A 16,328-nucleotide genomic window follows, 5' to 3' on the forward strand; every position below is an offset into this window, starting at 1 on the left:
AAAAATATAAATGATAGTTGTGACGCAAATACTTGTAGTAATTTGTCGATCTTCTTCTGTTGATTTGGATCAGCTGTGAAATATGGTTCGGGGAGAGGGTGATTGTGTTAGTGTCCAGTGCCAGCGATAGTTATGGCCAAGTTTTTCGTTGCGCCTTCAAAATCCTAGCTTCATGAACGGAAGTCGAAAACTAAGCTATTAGTTAAAATTTTAGAAACCGTTATTAGCCACTGCTATTATGAATTTACTTTTTAATATGACCTATTCCCTTAGTGTACGATGAACTGGTGTAGGCTCGTGCAGGCATCACGTCATTTTTCTTTCTGGAGACATCAGATGTTCATTAAATGTTTCCATAATAATTCGAGTAGCAACGTTTGCAGTTGATGCCGTATATCTCCGAGTACTTATTTTAAAAATGGAGCTGCAATTAAACACTGATGAAAGTAAAACAAAAGCTCAAGGGGACATTCTTCCTGTTGGGCCCTTTAAAACTGTTGATAATATAGAGATAATTTCCTTTCCGTCTGCGTCAAAAAAATCATGTAAGTACCAAAGAGGAAGGGATAATGTAATACTTAAAATAATTGAATATTTCCTTATCATTTAGTTCCTCCGTCATGAATTTAAAATTTGCCAATTTTAGGTTACCCGAAGAGTAGTTGTAACACTGAAAACCAAGTTCAAGAAGTGCCGGAGTACAATGGGAGCCGCTTTAGAAATGAAGACAAGATAAGAAAAAGACCTCCAAGTGTAGAAAGAGATTTCAGGAAAAAATTAAAATTTGAATGTAAGTTCATCGACAGCGATATTAGGAAATTTAGAAATAGGTTGCACAAGACACGGTGGTCATCTAACTTCAGATAGTCGGGCGGTTTTAAATATATCAATTTGATACTCAATAATGATCCCACTTCGCAGTAAAGGTGTTCCAATATCACAATTATAAAATTTGGCGCTTTTAAATTAATAAACGCCTTTGAAGGTAATAATTTCAATTTGTATCCCTTTATGGCCACTTGCTAAGGTTGGCGGTTATGCCCAAAATCTAGGGTTGCGTTGTCGTGCTCAGCAAACGGCATTGTCTCCTTGGATTTCGATCCCAGGGCTGCTTTCTTGTTGGGTACGGTACGAAAGTATCTAAGTTAACCGAGTCGCGACGGCTAATGCCCTATTATTCGCCAAAGTTGTTCTTTCGCGACCAAAGATTATTTTTAAAATCTATTTTTTGTGTTTTATCATGTAAGAAAAGATGAAATGTACATAAATTTGGTGTTCATAACGGAGAAATTAGATAAGCAACTCTTTGATATCATTACAGTGCCACCAGAAGGAACTTCGGTTCGAGGTGGATTGGTGAAGAGAGCTGGACCATATCTATTGGGGCCAACTCTTGGCACATCACCTGTCCAAAGTATTGTTCAGTGTTTAGCCAGGAAGGAGGGAACTGACTTATTTTATACTCTTAAGGTATCAACATCATTTAAACATTTCGTCCTGTTGGAAAACGTAGGTATAACTCGTATTTTAGATTTATACATTTTTTCTACCGCTAGATATTAACTTTGCGAGGGAAAGGGGATGGAGTACTCAGTGGCCAAGGTGGTTGTATGGATGATGCTAGTGAACTGGATATTGAGGAAGAAACTCAGGATGATAGGCAGGGAAAAATGCTGCTTCATACTGAGCACTCCATACTTTCACTACTGAAGGACCAAGATGGAGTTATTCATCATCATGATTTTTTCAAGGTAAATCGTTCCTTTAAACCTGTAGGTATGCAAGGCATAAAAAGAATTTTGTACTACTTATGACTTGGTGAGGACATATGGTGATACAAGCAATAGTGACTGACAAATATTGTGTAAATAGAGTGGTCATTTAGTTTTCTAGTCTGTTTTACATTATTATTTCCCACTGCTGTTGGACTTAATTGTTTATTTACCCATCCATTATAGGGAATGCTCAATACCAAGTTACAGTGAAAGTAATATGCACAATGCATGATAAATTTTATTAAATTTACTTTAAACTATTTTAAAATTGAAGGATATTTTTAGACATTTAAGCAAACTTGTTAATTACTCATGTATATAAATATATTAAAGAATAAACCCCAGAATACATACAAAAAAGTCAAAGCATGTGATTGTATGGGTGAAAGTCAAACAGTCTTTATATGATTATCTAGCATAAATATTATTTATTGGTAGTACCTAATGGGGTTTGGGTAGATTTTTGATAGACACTGGCCCTACTCACGACTAGGCATGACAGAAAATGGCCTGAAACCCCATGCTATGCATTGAAATAATTCATTCGTTTGCTCTGTATACTTTGTTCCTCCCTTGAGTCCATTGAAAATGCCTTTACTTTCCACCTCTGCCTTGCTTTCCCAGCATTCTCCCATCCATTAACATAGCTTCCCAAGGCCTCTCAGTAGCTCCTACTTTCTTTGACTTTCTCCCAATTCTCTTCCCTTCCTTCAAGTCTCTCATCCCTAACATGCCTTGAACTTGGTATATTTTCCTTTCCATCCATTTTATTTTCTCTTATTCACCTACACACCCACATTTAAGTGCCTATCCTCCAAATGACCAAGTTTCCGAGCAATATAGATCTACACTCTGTATTAGTTTTCACTAATCTTTTCTTTGTATCTTTACATGAGGCATCTGACATAAATGCCTGCTTGTAAAAAATTTTTACTTAATGATGAAAGAAGACACTTTGCTTTAATGAAACCTAGATCATGAAGAAAAAATTCTATGTGGCAGAGCAAAGTGTCTCCTTTCACCATGAAAGATTTCCATCATATAATGATGGAAACTGTGGCCTGATGGCCTGAAACTGTGTCATTTTTAACTTAACATAATTATTCTAAGTCCTGACTGCTTCGATCTTCTTGATCCGAAACACTTCCAAGATAGGTGAACTTGAGTCCCTGTTATAGTTTATGTCACCCAGACTTGTTTATCTTAGCCTTCCTGTTTCTTGAGAATCTCATTTCTGTTGACTCATTATGATCAATTCTCAAACTTTATCACAATATAGGTAAAATTAATAAGCAATTTAATTTCCATATTCAGACACATTAAGTAGGAACTTACAGTTTATGTATATCAGTCTTAAATAATTAGTTCTTCGTTAAATTTGTACTTTGAATTAAATGAAATTTGTACGTTTCTTCTAGTAAATTTGAAAGGTTGCAATGCCCACCCCTGAAAATGGCGATGGTACTGCAACCTGATAGCGAAGTATAAAATAATTTCAAAGTTTAAAATGCCTGCTGCCCCCTATATGTCATTAGTGTGTGATGGAGCTGTCATCTATCATCATGTAAGTGAAAGACTTGATACGGATTGTTTATATGTAAGTTGCCAACTCCTAATAACTGGTAAGGGATCATGATAGCGTAGTGGATAAGCATTTAGCTACCGGAAATATGGGTAAAAATTAGAACCTGATGAGCCAACCCAATCCTAACTTTAACCAGGGTAATGGAAGTGATTTGACAGATTGGCTAATAAAAAACAATTGAAACGCATGGAAGACGAAGTATTAGACGTCTGGTTGCCTGATATTTTGAAATTCTCCCTGCCTTGTCCTCTGCATATGAGGCTGAAAAACTGGCAACAAAGATAATGTAAAAATTGACAGTAAATGCGTGGCATAAGTTAAGTGGTGTTCATCAGTCTTCATTAGAGATACACTTGATTTAATGATTAGATTCAGTTACCTTGGTGCATAATGGTTCATGAATGTTTTACTTGAAATGAACTGTTTACAGCAATTATCATTACCAAGATGGGATTACTGCAGGTCTCTTCTCCATTCCTTGGCAACTGTCTTTATTCCTATTCTAATTAATATGCATTCAAATTAATGCTTTCATATTGATTCCAGTGTAGATTTCTTCCTTCATTGCAGGACTATGCCTTGGAAGAGCGAGATGAAGTCAGTTCAAACAGTACTGTACAGAGGGTTTATACAGGAATGGCAAATGTACGCCTGTGCCTTGTGTTGGATTGCCTTTGGGCCCATGACTTTTGTCCATCAAGGCCACCAGCTCCTTTAATTAATCTTCAACACCATGTTATTAGAGAAAGAAAATTACCTCAACGAGAAGCCCTGATTATTTTCTATCACACTGTGAAGGTTCTCAGGGACCTTCATGCTGTAAGTTTGATTTAACGACTAAGTTCTTGTTAGAATATAAAAATAAAATTCCTGACAGTTCTGATTACCATATGGCAGGAAAAAATATTTGTCTACAATTACCTCTTCATGAAATGGAAATTACTTGTATCATGCATATCAATTTTCATCTGCTCATCTACTTTTTAATAATAATGAACTTGTGGCCATAATGATCTACCTCAAGTTTCAATCTCTAATCTATTTCAAAGTCAGTATTGCTGTACAACTGTGACAACTTGTGCATTTTCTGCATTGTCAAAAATGTCCTATGCCTTCTTGCTTTAATATCTCAAGTAATACAATCGCTGTTGGCAGGAAAGCAAGCATGAAAAATTTTGGTCATCAGATTCTTAGGACCTATAATTGGCTCATATTTCTAGCAAATTTAAATAAAAGCTTAACTAAGTTTTATTAATTAAAAATTGGCAATTTTCCGCTAAATAAATGCCTGGAAAAGTTCTTTATTTTACAGAAAATTGCCAATTTTCAATTAATCATGATATTCCACCAAATCACTTGTAAAACGTCTCTTTTTAGCTTAACTAAGGAGACAAAAAATTTCAATGCTCAGCAGTAAACAATTAAATGAGTATTCTCGATGTATTTATATGTGACAGCATTAAAATAGATGGATGTATGAAATATCTTGTTTTGAAATTGAAGGGATTTAACTATATACACAGACAGGAAATTGCTGCATGTGATAATATAATAATGGATGGTTATATAAATATATATATATATATAGTTTTATATATATTCATTTATCTATGAAATAAAACAACAGAAAATTGTGATTTTGTTTATATATTTTTCTCTTTTCTACTAGTGAGCCAGTAAAAGTATAAATGCATCAAAATTACAGGTTTTAATATTCAATTCAGTGCTTTTTGAAATATTTTTCCTTTCTTGTTTTCAAGGGTAGCTGGATACTCTGTTTTACTTTATTTTTACAGAAAGTGTCATGTCTATGAAAAAAATTAGACCTAATGACTCGTCATCATTAAGAAAGAAAAGATAATTGATAGATTAGAAATTAAAAAGTTATTGAAAATTTTGTCAAGGAATGAATTATGAGTATGAATTTTCTTTAGTCTGTAGTCATATGCTCTGGAACTTATTTTTCTTCATTTCACATGATTGGTTTTATTTCTTAACTTTTCAGTTGAAGGTTTATGCAGACAGGCATTTATATGCCTGAACATATTTAGGGACTAATATTATGTATAAGCCAGTTGAATTAATGTTTTAATTGTTACAATAACTAATAAAAATAATGAGGAAATTTATTTTCATTCTTCAAATTTTCTCCTTAGAAAAATATAGTTCATCGAGACCTTAAACTTGGAAACATCGTAGTAAATCGCAGAAATCTGACTGTGACATTGACAAATTTCTGCTTGGGAAAACAATTGGGGAGTGAAACAGACCTACTAGTGGATCAGAAAGGCTCACCAGCATATATATCACCAGATGTCTTACGAGGAAAACCTTATCTTGGTAAAGAAGATTAAAGACTTCATTCTCATAGCATAACTTTTTGTCCCTGTAAAATATGATCAGAAAAGCAAATGAAAAACTAGAGGTAACTCCCCAAATAGTATTTTCTTTTTTGTGATATTGAAACATTTTTCTGTAGTCCATGAATTTTGAGGTATTCTTGGTCTGAGAAGGGGTCTTGGCTCTCTGAGATTTTAACCAAGATTTCAGGTTTAGGGTGGAATTAGACATTAGGTAATGACATGAAACCATTTTGTGATATTCATATCAATTTTTCTGTTTAAAGATGAACATTTCTGATGTCTATAAATTGTTATATTATCAGCCATATCTCAGAACCTAGACATCAACAGAGTTTAATGTCAATAGATAATGGAGGGAATAGAATTTCAGCCACACATACTATGTATGTGCTTATAAATACATATTACACTTATTAAATGAAGAACACAATGTATCTTTCCACTGTTCTTTATTTACGTAGAACTAGTACTGACGCTTAAGCGTTGAAACAAGTGGTTCGTAAATAAAGAACAGTGGAAAGATACATTATGTTCTTCATTTAATAAACATGAACATCCAAAAAGTTCCTGGGAGCAATTGACATATTACATTGTACAATAAATATACAAACTTAGACCATAAAAACTTCATTTTGTAAATTTTAGCCTACATCGATTTTGTCCCCTTCGAAGAAGTCTCTATTTGTTGCTATGCACTTATTCCATCTTCTTTACCACTGTTTAAAGCACCCTTGGATGTCCTCGGCAGTAAGGCTTTTTAGTTTTCTCATCGTTTCTTGCTTTATTGTGTCCACATCTTCCTAGTTATGTCCTCTCATCACATTTTGGGAATAGGAATGTCGCAGGGCTGGGGAAATAGCTTGCGAATAAGGAGGATGATCAAGGATGGTGATTGAATTTTTTGCCAGAAACTGGGGAACATTCAGTGCTGAATGTGCAGGTGCATTATGGTGAAGCAGCCATCCATCATGTTTGGTTAAAGTAGTGGGCACTGTTGATTTTCCTAAATTCAGTACATCAGCTATCATTTGGAACATTTTTTGACTATCGGTAATGGCAAGGGACTGCACAATATCAATGTTGTCATCAACACAGGTGGTTGAAGGTCATCATCCTGTTCTGGCATCATCGGTGGTATCAGGTCAGCCATCTTTAAGACGCTTCATCCTCTTGAAAATGGATGTTTTCTTCAGAGCATTATCACGATGAACAGCTGTCAGCATTTCAGTAATTTCTTCATAACTTTTTCTATACTTCACCAAAAATCATGATGTTGATTCGTTGCTCCGTGATTTCATCAAATTCCATTTTCAACCAACAGTAGGGCCTACACCAACACAAGGGCAACAGAAACTAACATAACTGGCACCATACACACAACTCGAAGATCCGCCAAGCACAGATGGCTCATTGTGTCTCAGGCAACTAGTGCCGCTAGTGGGCATAGTATGCATTATGGCCGCCAGTTTGCGCATTTATTGCACAGTCCACGTATATATGTTTGTCTGTGAGCGTGTGTGATTGTGCACTGTTGATTTTCTCACACATACACACGTTCTCATATCCATGTTCATAGTTTTTGGGCGAGGCATTTTATAAGGAACTTGAATTTTGGTATCTCATGAGTTGAAATGCTTTGCTGGGCTGCTTTTTGATTTCCATGAATTTTTCCTTTTGCTTTATTTTGATTAAATATTTATTTTTTTGATTAGGACTATTCCCTTTAAATGATTGTTAAGCTTTAGGTACTTAAAGCTCTTATACAAAGCCAGGTCAAGTTCTGGATAAACTTTGAAAAATTTTGGGTTGTAAGTATAACAATGGAGAGTACATGCCAAGATATTCAAAGTGGTTAGTTAATTTAAGACTTCATGAGCTCAGAACATTAATGGAATTTCTTGTTTGTTTTTTTGGTTCATACTTGCTCAAAAATTCTAACATATATACCTATTCAAGGTGCAAATGGCAAAAGGTTCTCAGGAATATCAGTTGTTTGTGTAGGCATTAATGGAGGCAATACTACTGGCGATTGATGCAAATCTTCAAAGATATACTCATAACCAAACTGAAAAAAAACACTGAATCACTCGATATCTTAATGAGGCAAAAATGATCATTCATAAAAGAATAAAAAATTATTTTTTAACTAAATAGACTCGTGGTTGAGGAATTTTATATTGGGGCAACATGGATGATTGTTAGAATAGTGTAATTTAGTTGAAGCAATGGGCATATTTGAGGAAAAGTTCGTGACTATTTTATCTACTGAGAAATATTCTTATACAAGGCATCAGTTACATTGATGGCATCTGTCACCCCATAGCTCCAGATTAACTAACATATGTGATAATCATGCCCATAGTATTGGTATACTGTGGCTTCATTGTGTGAACATTAGTATAGTGGAATCCCTGAATATGGTATGTATCAGAATCACGTTGCAATGAATGCCCAAGGTACAGTTTATTGCCATATTATATAAATTCAATTGTTGGAGGTTCAAAAATGTTAATTTTGTTTGCATTGACTGATAGGCATTCCTGCCACTCAGAGTGACAAAATTATCACAGTCCAAGTGCCTGCTAGCCCTTGAATACCAACATAATGAAAACTTTCACCTTTATTTACCTAATCTCAAATGTGTGGAGACTGCCTATATACTTGGGAGTACCATCAGGTCATCCATTTGAACCCTTTATGATAAGTCAATTCCATGAAGTCACGTGTCTAACAACCAATTATTCATTTGAAATAATATAAATGGATGCTGCTCAGACTGGCATTTATTGTATGCCACAGCATGTTATGAAATTTTGAGTGCTGATATTATGTAAACATGAACTCATAGGATATTTATAAAAATAATTTTCTCATCTTTTTAATTTTTTTTGACTAAAATATTTGATTGGAATCTGCTAATTATTATGCAAGCCAAAACATTTTTTAAGGTCAAAATGTTGATAAAATAAAGGGGAATGGTACGCTATAATACAGCATTGGTTGCAGCAGAAGTGAGAGGATAACTATTGCAATACGCATTTGGGTTTGTTTATGCTATACTACCAGTATTTTATGCCCTTCTGATAAGAACACCAAGAATTATTCTGGCAAATATAATAATTATAAGTAAAAAAATGTAAATATACCTGTGTTATAGTGTATCTATAGTATTAATTGTTACAGTGCACTACTGATTGCAGTAGCATATAATATAGGTTCCAAGAATACTTTGTTTTCTACTCGAGTAATCACCGGGGGATTGGGATGGTGTGCTGTCCAATGTACTGGCTTCTCACCTCGAGGGCCTGGGTTCCAGCCCTGGTGGTGGCCAGATTTTTCAGTGATATCCTGATCCCCCTACTTGGGGTGCTATGTGGAGAGCATTTTGAAGTGCATACACCATCCTTCAGATGAGATGTTAAATTGTGGACCCCTTGGTGCCTCTCCTTAAGACTTGGCTAATACCCTGACATTCCCTGAAACATCCTAGCCCAACAGGCCCTACCTTTCCATTCTGGTGCAAATTATTTCTGCTGTTGATTGCCTCCCGTGATAACAAACAACCACTACATAATCTCAATGACTAATTATTGAGGAAATGTATAAATGAGTATGCTAGAAGGTAGCTAGTGTATGAATGAAAATATGGAATGGACCCATAGAAAAGTCATTAGGGAGGTAACTGGAGAAGTAATTAATGAGCATTAAGTTAAATATTTAAGTTACATCTGTATTAATTTTAAATGTTCAATAGAAAGTGGCCTCACAACTATGATTTTTAAAATACTATTTCAATTCCTTTCAACTACATACAATTGAATGAATGTGCATATGTAGGTTAATTTTGTTTCAAATTCATTAAATTTCAACTACAGTTAACAAAAAAGATATACTCTTTGTCACTTTAAGCAAGCGATTCAATTTTTTAGGTTTTAGGAGTGTGATAGTTTTAATGTAGAATTTAATAATATTAATAAGTATATCTACTTATTTTCAGTGATAAATTCCAATTTTTTTGTTTTTTCAGGCAAGCCTTCTGATATGTGGGCACTTGGAGTGGTTTTATTCACCATGCTTTATGGCCAGTTCCCTTTTTATGACCCCAGCCCATCACAACTTTTCGCAAAGATTAAAACAGCTAGTTATGTTATTCCTAAGTAAGATATATTTTTTCACAATTTGAGAAGTTATTTTGTTGTTGTATAGCTTTCCTACCATGGCTATTCACCTATTGACTGAAAATGGAAGATGCACTGAATATTATTCCTTGATGTTTATAGTTATAAATCCTTCTATAAAATTTTGTACCATTACAGTGATCTCATATAGTTTTAGCATATGTGCCATATTTCACATCTTATATGAATGGAAAAGCAATATGTTTTCCCATGTCAAAAAGAAATTTAGTTACAAATAAGGGTTGTCAAAACAAAGCAATTTTATTGAAAGAGACTTAATTTTATTTTTATCATTCACAATGTACATGATAGACGTATTCACTATATTTTAACTAAAGCTCTCTTTCAATTATAACAATATTTTCTTAATAAATATCATGTACCATATTTTTTCTTGAATAGTTTACACAATGCCCATTGATATTTTTCAAAAAGTTGGACTGCATGGTATAAACATACCATTTTTTTGGAGAATTTTGTTGTAAATATTTCTATATATTTTAACCATTATTTATTCCTAATGATTTTATTGTACTTACCTTAGAAGTGTTTGAAAAAACTAATAATGTTTTATATTATTTTGTCACCCTTATGTTTGTTGCAAGCTGTCTTCTTTCACGCAGCACTGAGCTGATAACCATCTTTCCTCTTGAAATTAATGGCTATTTGTCTATCTTGACTGCTTCCTGAACAATTGTTTTATGCTCCCTCAGCCCAATCTTAATCGCCTGTTTTATCTCACATAGCTTGAGTCACAGGTAATCAGAATCTCATATAGACCTTCCATTTGGGGAGTAGAAATAGTATTTTTCACTGCTGGCAGCATGTGTCTAATTTTCCTTAATGCCCTACATCTGGTCTCAACCCTGGCTCTCCATAGAATGCAAGCTATGTGGTCAGTTGTGTTTGTGTGATCAAATCAGCAACTGGCTAGCATCACTGCCTCATGGAGATGGCCATTGTGTAGCAACACCTATCTCAGTGAGACATACAGGTGACAAATAAAGGGCATAAATGAACTCTTCCGTCAACTCCTGATGACATTATCAATAGGAAGAACGAAATTTTGAGTTACAATAAATGATATGCAGTGGATTATCCCAAAGAGATTTTTGAGAGAAAACACTGCAAACATCTTGTATCAAAGATTATTTTATTTTGTCATGCATAGTGCTGGATTCTAGAATAATTTTAATGATGGAAGGGTTTTCAGTGCATGCAAATTATAATGCTTGAAGTTATTATGATATTCAAATGATTGAAGGGTCACAATTGCTAGGCTGTTGACGGAAAGTGGAGTCTAATAGGATGGCCTCCAGAAGCAGATATGAAGGTTATATTAGACCATTAAATACAATGGATCCTAAAAAAAATTTGTTGTCTCTGGCGTAACTTTGTGGAATTTGCATAACATATCGAAATGTAATGAAATAATTGCCTTTGTAATTCCACACACTTTATTTAAAAAACAAATTTTTAAATAAAGTGTGTGGAATTACAAAGTCAATTATTTCATTACATTTCAATACAATGGATCCTGTTTGCAATGTAATGTTCTCTCTCTCAATTTCTTTGTTAAATTTAATTTTTAGTAATTATTGGTTTAAATTGTCCACCCCCAGGTGAATTACATCAGTTGTCTGTGAGAACTTTATCGAGTATATTAGGTAGTCTTATACTATAAGCTAATCCTGAGAGCTGTAACTTTCCATAAATAACCATGGTTGCCCAAAAATTAATATGCAATTTAAAGTATTTGCCATCAGTTGGAGCAACAACGAAAAAAGGGGAATTTGAGAATCAGGGTGACCTCATGCTATCCAAAGGGAGGCCACATGTTTTCAGACTTTATGAGTATATGATATGTTCGAAAGCCGAATGTTGGAAAATAAGAAAGTGGTGCATGAAGTTTAGTCAGAAAACAAATGTAGAAGTTGTTACAATGATGTATCTTAATGGTGATGAAAGTGCTACAGGTTCATTGATCAACTGGTGGCTTAGGTGGTTTATGTATAATCTTGTTTTCTGAAGGAGTACATTCTTGAGTGAATTTCTGTTTAAATTGTGGACTTTTTTTCAATCATACTGAGATCTCAATTGACTACGTGATGTATCATTCTAATTGTTGTCTTTCAATTTATTTTATCTTATTGCTGCATGGTGTTTGATGTTTTTTTCAAATAACATTAGCATTAAGCAAATGGGCACAGATTGAATTAAATTTTGCAGGTCAGGCTAGGTTCAGCTGGCCTGATGATTGCAAACTTGCCTAACCTCTGATGTTAGCCGGATAACCAGTATGCTACTACTTACGGGAATCAAATATATGTAGGAATTTTGAAGCTAAGGAGAAATTGTTTATGATTTTTGTAATTAACATTGAATGGGCAATTAATAACTACTGCTTTAAAAACATTATTAACTTTAATAATTTCAAATTCTATAGTCATAACAGTGCAAAAAGAACGTCATGAATTGGGGAGGTAGGCCAAAATGTAGTTAAACACTGTATTTTGTCTTGCTTTTAGTGATATTTAAAAATGAACAAGTTATATGTTATGGTGTTGATCATCAGAATCTAATGAAAAATAACACTATTAATCTAGAAAGTGCCCATAACAAACTTTGTTACCATACTTTTTAGACACACAAATCAAAAGTACATTGAGGACCCAAGGAAATTAATCTCATTTGATCACAATGAGAATCTCATGCCAATATAAATGTGTAAAAGTACACGAATGTTAGTACACATAACAAACTTTGTAATTCTACAGAAAATTTTATTCCAAGGCCTAGGTTTATACTAATTCCCAATGGCCCATACTGAATTCTTTAGTTTCACTTGATGCTGTATTGCCATGAAACAAAATCCTGAATATGGAATAGCGGAATTCTTTTCACTGTATAATCTCATGAAGTTACACCGGAAGCCATTTTGTTCAGAAATTACTAATAGTCTCTCGGGTATGAATGTAATTAATTAAATATATCAATTATTTATATTATTACAATTGGAACTACCAATCATGACTAACCAAGTTAAAATATGAAAATAGTCCAAGAGAAATTAAATTGGTAGAATTATGAAAACAGTATGTTATTAATTATAAAGAAAACAATAAGGCCGTGAATATCAATTTGGAAGGTTGAAGGTTGGTAACTTTGAAGGTAACATACTACTCGCTTGCATAGTTTTGAAATATGTGCTGCCATTTACTCAAGGGACATTGTTAAAATATTGGTTTGGAGAAAATACATAAGAATTTATTATTATGGAAACGTGAGAAACATTCATTTTACAGTCCTTAAGGCTTGGTTCAAAGTAAGTTTTTAATCACCTTACATCAACATTTAATTTGGTGATTTTAAGGATTTTCTTTAGATTTTGCTAACCTAGAGGCTCAGGAACCACTGCTCCTTTTTTTCCACTTACTTCAACCTTGCATTCTTTCTTTTTTTTTGCCATTACCAATTGTATGCACGAATTAACTCAAAATTTCTTCGTTATATTTTAAACGTCACTAATTATTTCTACCCAGTGCAAAATTTCTAATTAAGTTGCTTTCTTTCCCTCTCATAAAACGTAAAGATAGCTATTTTAATCTCATTAATGCTTAATGTAAAATAATTTAATTTTGGATTTAAAATATAAAAAAAATATATTTATATTGACCTCCTATGGTGCAGAAAAGACTGGAAAATGTGTTATCAATATTGCATTTGTTTGAATTTTTAAAGTTATATTATTGAATGTTTAAACTACATAACTTTGTTTTTTCCATCCTTGTATAACAAAATATTCTAGGGCTCCCTCGATTTTCTCATAAAAATATTGCATCACATCTTCTAATACCCCTGGGTTAACTAGCAGTATGACCTGCCAACAAAATTAGAAATTGCCTGTCATATTAAAAAAATGATTAATTAATCCCTGTGAAATAATAACACATCTTCCCATTCTGTTAAGTTTTTCTGTGTTCATTGGCCATTTATGGTTACACTAATTTCTGACCAAATACTTCCTACTACTTGCAAAAAAAAATCAGTAGAAATTACTGTAAATTCTAACAAATAGAGTAATTTTTAATGAAGACAATTAGAACATCCACCCTTGAACTTGGGAAATGCTTCAGCCACAAGTTTGTTTCTATTAGCTCTTTTATTAAATTTTATACCAAAAGAAACATTTGGAATTCGAATGAATGTCAGACATTATATCCACAATATTTTTTTCTTGAAACTGTATAACTGTGGACGTATAATAGGATAAAATTATATTAGGGAAGAGCATACATTTTGTCAGTGTAGACAGCTAGAAGAAATTCATAGAATTACCAAGATTGATTTAATTTAATCGGCACCTAGATCTAGGATGGATTTTTGTTCTAGATATTTGTAGTGTGTGCTATTAGAATATTCACATTTAAAAGCTCAGACCCAAAACTTGAAAATATTGAGATGTGCTTTAAAATGGCATTGTTTCTTATGAGTTTTAGTCAGTTCCCTTCTTTTCACTTCAAAATGGAATGTCATTATTCATGTACCTTTGAAGAAAAAATAATTTCATTTAAAACTAGGGGATAACATGCATGTATATGAAATCTAATGACATATTATCACTAGCCTTGATAAAAGCAAGAACTAATATGTTGTAGTGAACATTGTATGCTAACATTGAAAAAAGCTGTTTGTTTTTGTACAAGACTCATGATTCTTGGGAAAACCCTACATATGATGCCCAACTTGTTGCTATCATGTTAAGATTACTGAAATGAGTATGAATTTAAAACAATAATAAGGAAGAAACATCTTCCTTGGTGGCATAGAAGTAGTTACATGCCTCACACTATTGCATAAAGTAATAATATTAAGCAATGTAGTTATGTTAGTTCATTCTTAATAAATTGGAGCTTTTTTGATGAAAAATCAGTAAGAATAAAAGTGGTAGGAAATGATCATTACTCATACAAGCCCAATGGCAGTTAAGGCCTTCATGCAGACTTAAGTTAAACTGATATCTCTCAGAATAGCACGCACAAAATAAAACAAAAGTTAGGCATACAGTTTTACCCAGGCTACCGATAAACTTATGCTTTCCTCCTCTGCTTTAATTGCATACTAGTTTCTTCTGATCACCAGAGCCTTGCTCTGAATGTTGTTCCATTTATCCTCACTCTGTCGCAAAAGACATCAAGCTCATGACAATGACCATAACACTAAAAATCCTTCAGTCCAAAACTGAAATGATCCTTGAATTCATTACCGACTAAGGCATAATTGTCATCCTCTTGGTTACCAACAGAGATGGCCGTGTGACAGATGATGCAGTTTCCCTGATTGTTAATCTTCTGGTGCTGGACCCAGTTCGTCGTTACACTGCTTCACAAGTTCTCGACTCATTAGCATCCATTATTTCGGCATCTGGCTCACTGCTAAAAATTCATCAGGCTTTACCCTCCATTCAGAAATTGCAGGTGTGTATGACTTAATCGATATTTACCTAGGTAACTTGAAAAACTAGGATTAATGGCAGCTGGTTTTTAGGCATTTCCATTTCAAATTTGTAAGGTGACATTATTCAAAAACCTTGAAATTTATTGCGTTAAGTACAAACTTTGAATTTCAGGTAGTACCTGATATAGATGACATCCCTGATGAACAAGATGGAATAATAAGAAATAAAGCAGATGATGATTTAAGAAATGGTATATCCAAATTACGGGTGAGTTACAAGTTATTCAACAACTAAGCTTAGCATTATTAAAGTGAAATTTTGATGATGGTTCTAAGGTTTTGATAACTTCACTTTTTTGTAGGAAATTAACCTAAGAAGAACTGAAACTGAAATGGCTGTCTTATTAAATGATCACAACAACAGAAGAAATAATATTTACCTTACGAGACATGTTCTAACGTCAGCAGAGACAGATTACCATGATCTTATTACTGCAATTATAAATTCTGTGTGAAAGCAAAATTGACGGATTGGTTCAAAGTTGAGCTGAGACATGGATAAATTGATATACTGGAACAAAATATAATAAAATCAGTGTAAGAAAATCTTGTTTAATTTATGATCATGTGAAAAGGATCTCTCAGTAAAGCTATATGCTGGGGACATTTAGAGTAGCTTTCTGTAATATATTTATAAAATTATTAAATGGGCTATCAGCTGAAAATTATTAGTATTGTTATAATAATTACAGCCAAGTTTCACTGCATAAATTTCTTATTGTTCAACTAGTTTTTATTATATGAAATCATTTAGCTCTTTAAGAGCTATGAATTCAACATTTATTCGAAAAGGAAATAGAAAATAATCTCAGACTATTTGGAAATTACATAGAAAGACTGAATAATTCGAGTCACACAAGGGATAACTTGAGAGGAAATGAGTGCTGTACATAGACATTAAAACAATCAA

General features: G+C 33.4%; 1 protein-coding gene across 1 annotated transcript; it reads left to right on the forward strand.

Moving 5' to 3' along the window:
• The first annotated feature begins 95 nt into the window (after positions 1-95).
• On the forward strand, positions 96-15,964 carry LOC139691037 (serine/threonine-protein kinase 40-like). The gene is made up of 10 exons (XM_071588761.1): positions 96-545; positions 647-790; positions 1,322-1,470; positions 1,557-1,751; positions 3,931-4,179; positions 5,517-5,700; positions 9,751-9,880; positions 15,207-15,378; positions 15,531-15,626; positions 15,721-15,964. The coding sequence occupies exons 1-10, from the start codon at positions 419-421 to the stop codon at positions 15,871-15,873; spliced, it is 1,599 nt and encodes a 532-aa protein (XP_071444862.1). The 5' UTR covers positions 96-418; the 3' UTR covers positions 15,874-15,964.
• Positions 15,965-16,328: the final 364 nt, after the last annotated feature.

This window comes from Hetaerina americana, unplaced genomic scaffold (assembly GCF_022747635.1).
Source record: "Hetaerina americana unplaced genomic scaffold, ioHetAmer1.1.p SCAF_1, whole genome shotgun sequence".
NCBI classification, from domain to species: Eukaryota; Metazoa; Arthropoda; class Insecta; order Odonata; family Calopterygidae; genus Hetaerina; species Hetaerina americana.

Excerpts from the sequence above, each read along its gene's own strand:
- LOC139691037 (XM_071588761.1), top strand. The coding sequence starts at position 419 with ATGGAGCTGCAATTAAACACTGATGAAAGTAAAACAAAAGCTCAAGGG. Across the intron at positions 546-646 it reads GTCTGCGTCAAAAAAATCAT|GTTACCCGAAGAGTAGTTGT; the intron begins GTAAGTACCAAA and ends TGCCAATTTTAG. Across the intron at positions 9,881-15,206 it reads GCTAGTTATGTTATTCCTAA|AGATGGCCGTGTGACAGATG; the intron begins GTAAGATATATT and ends GGTTACCAACAG.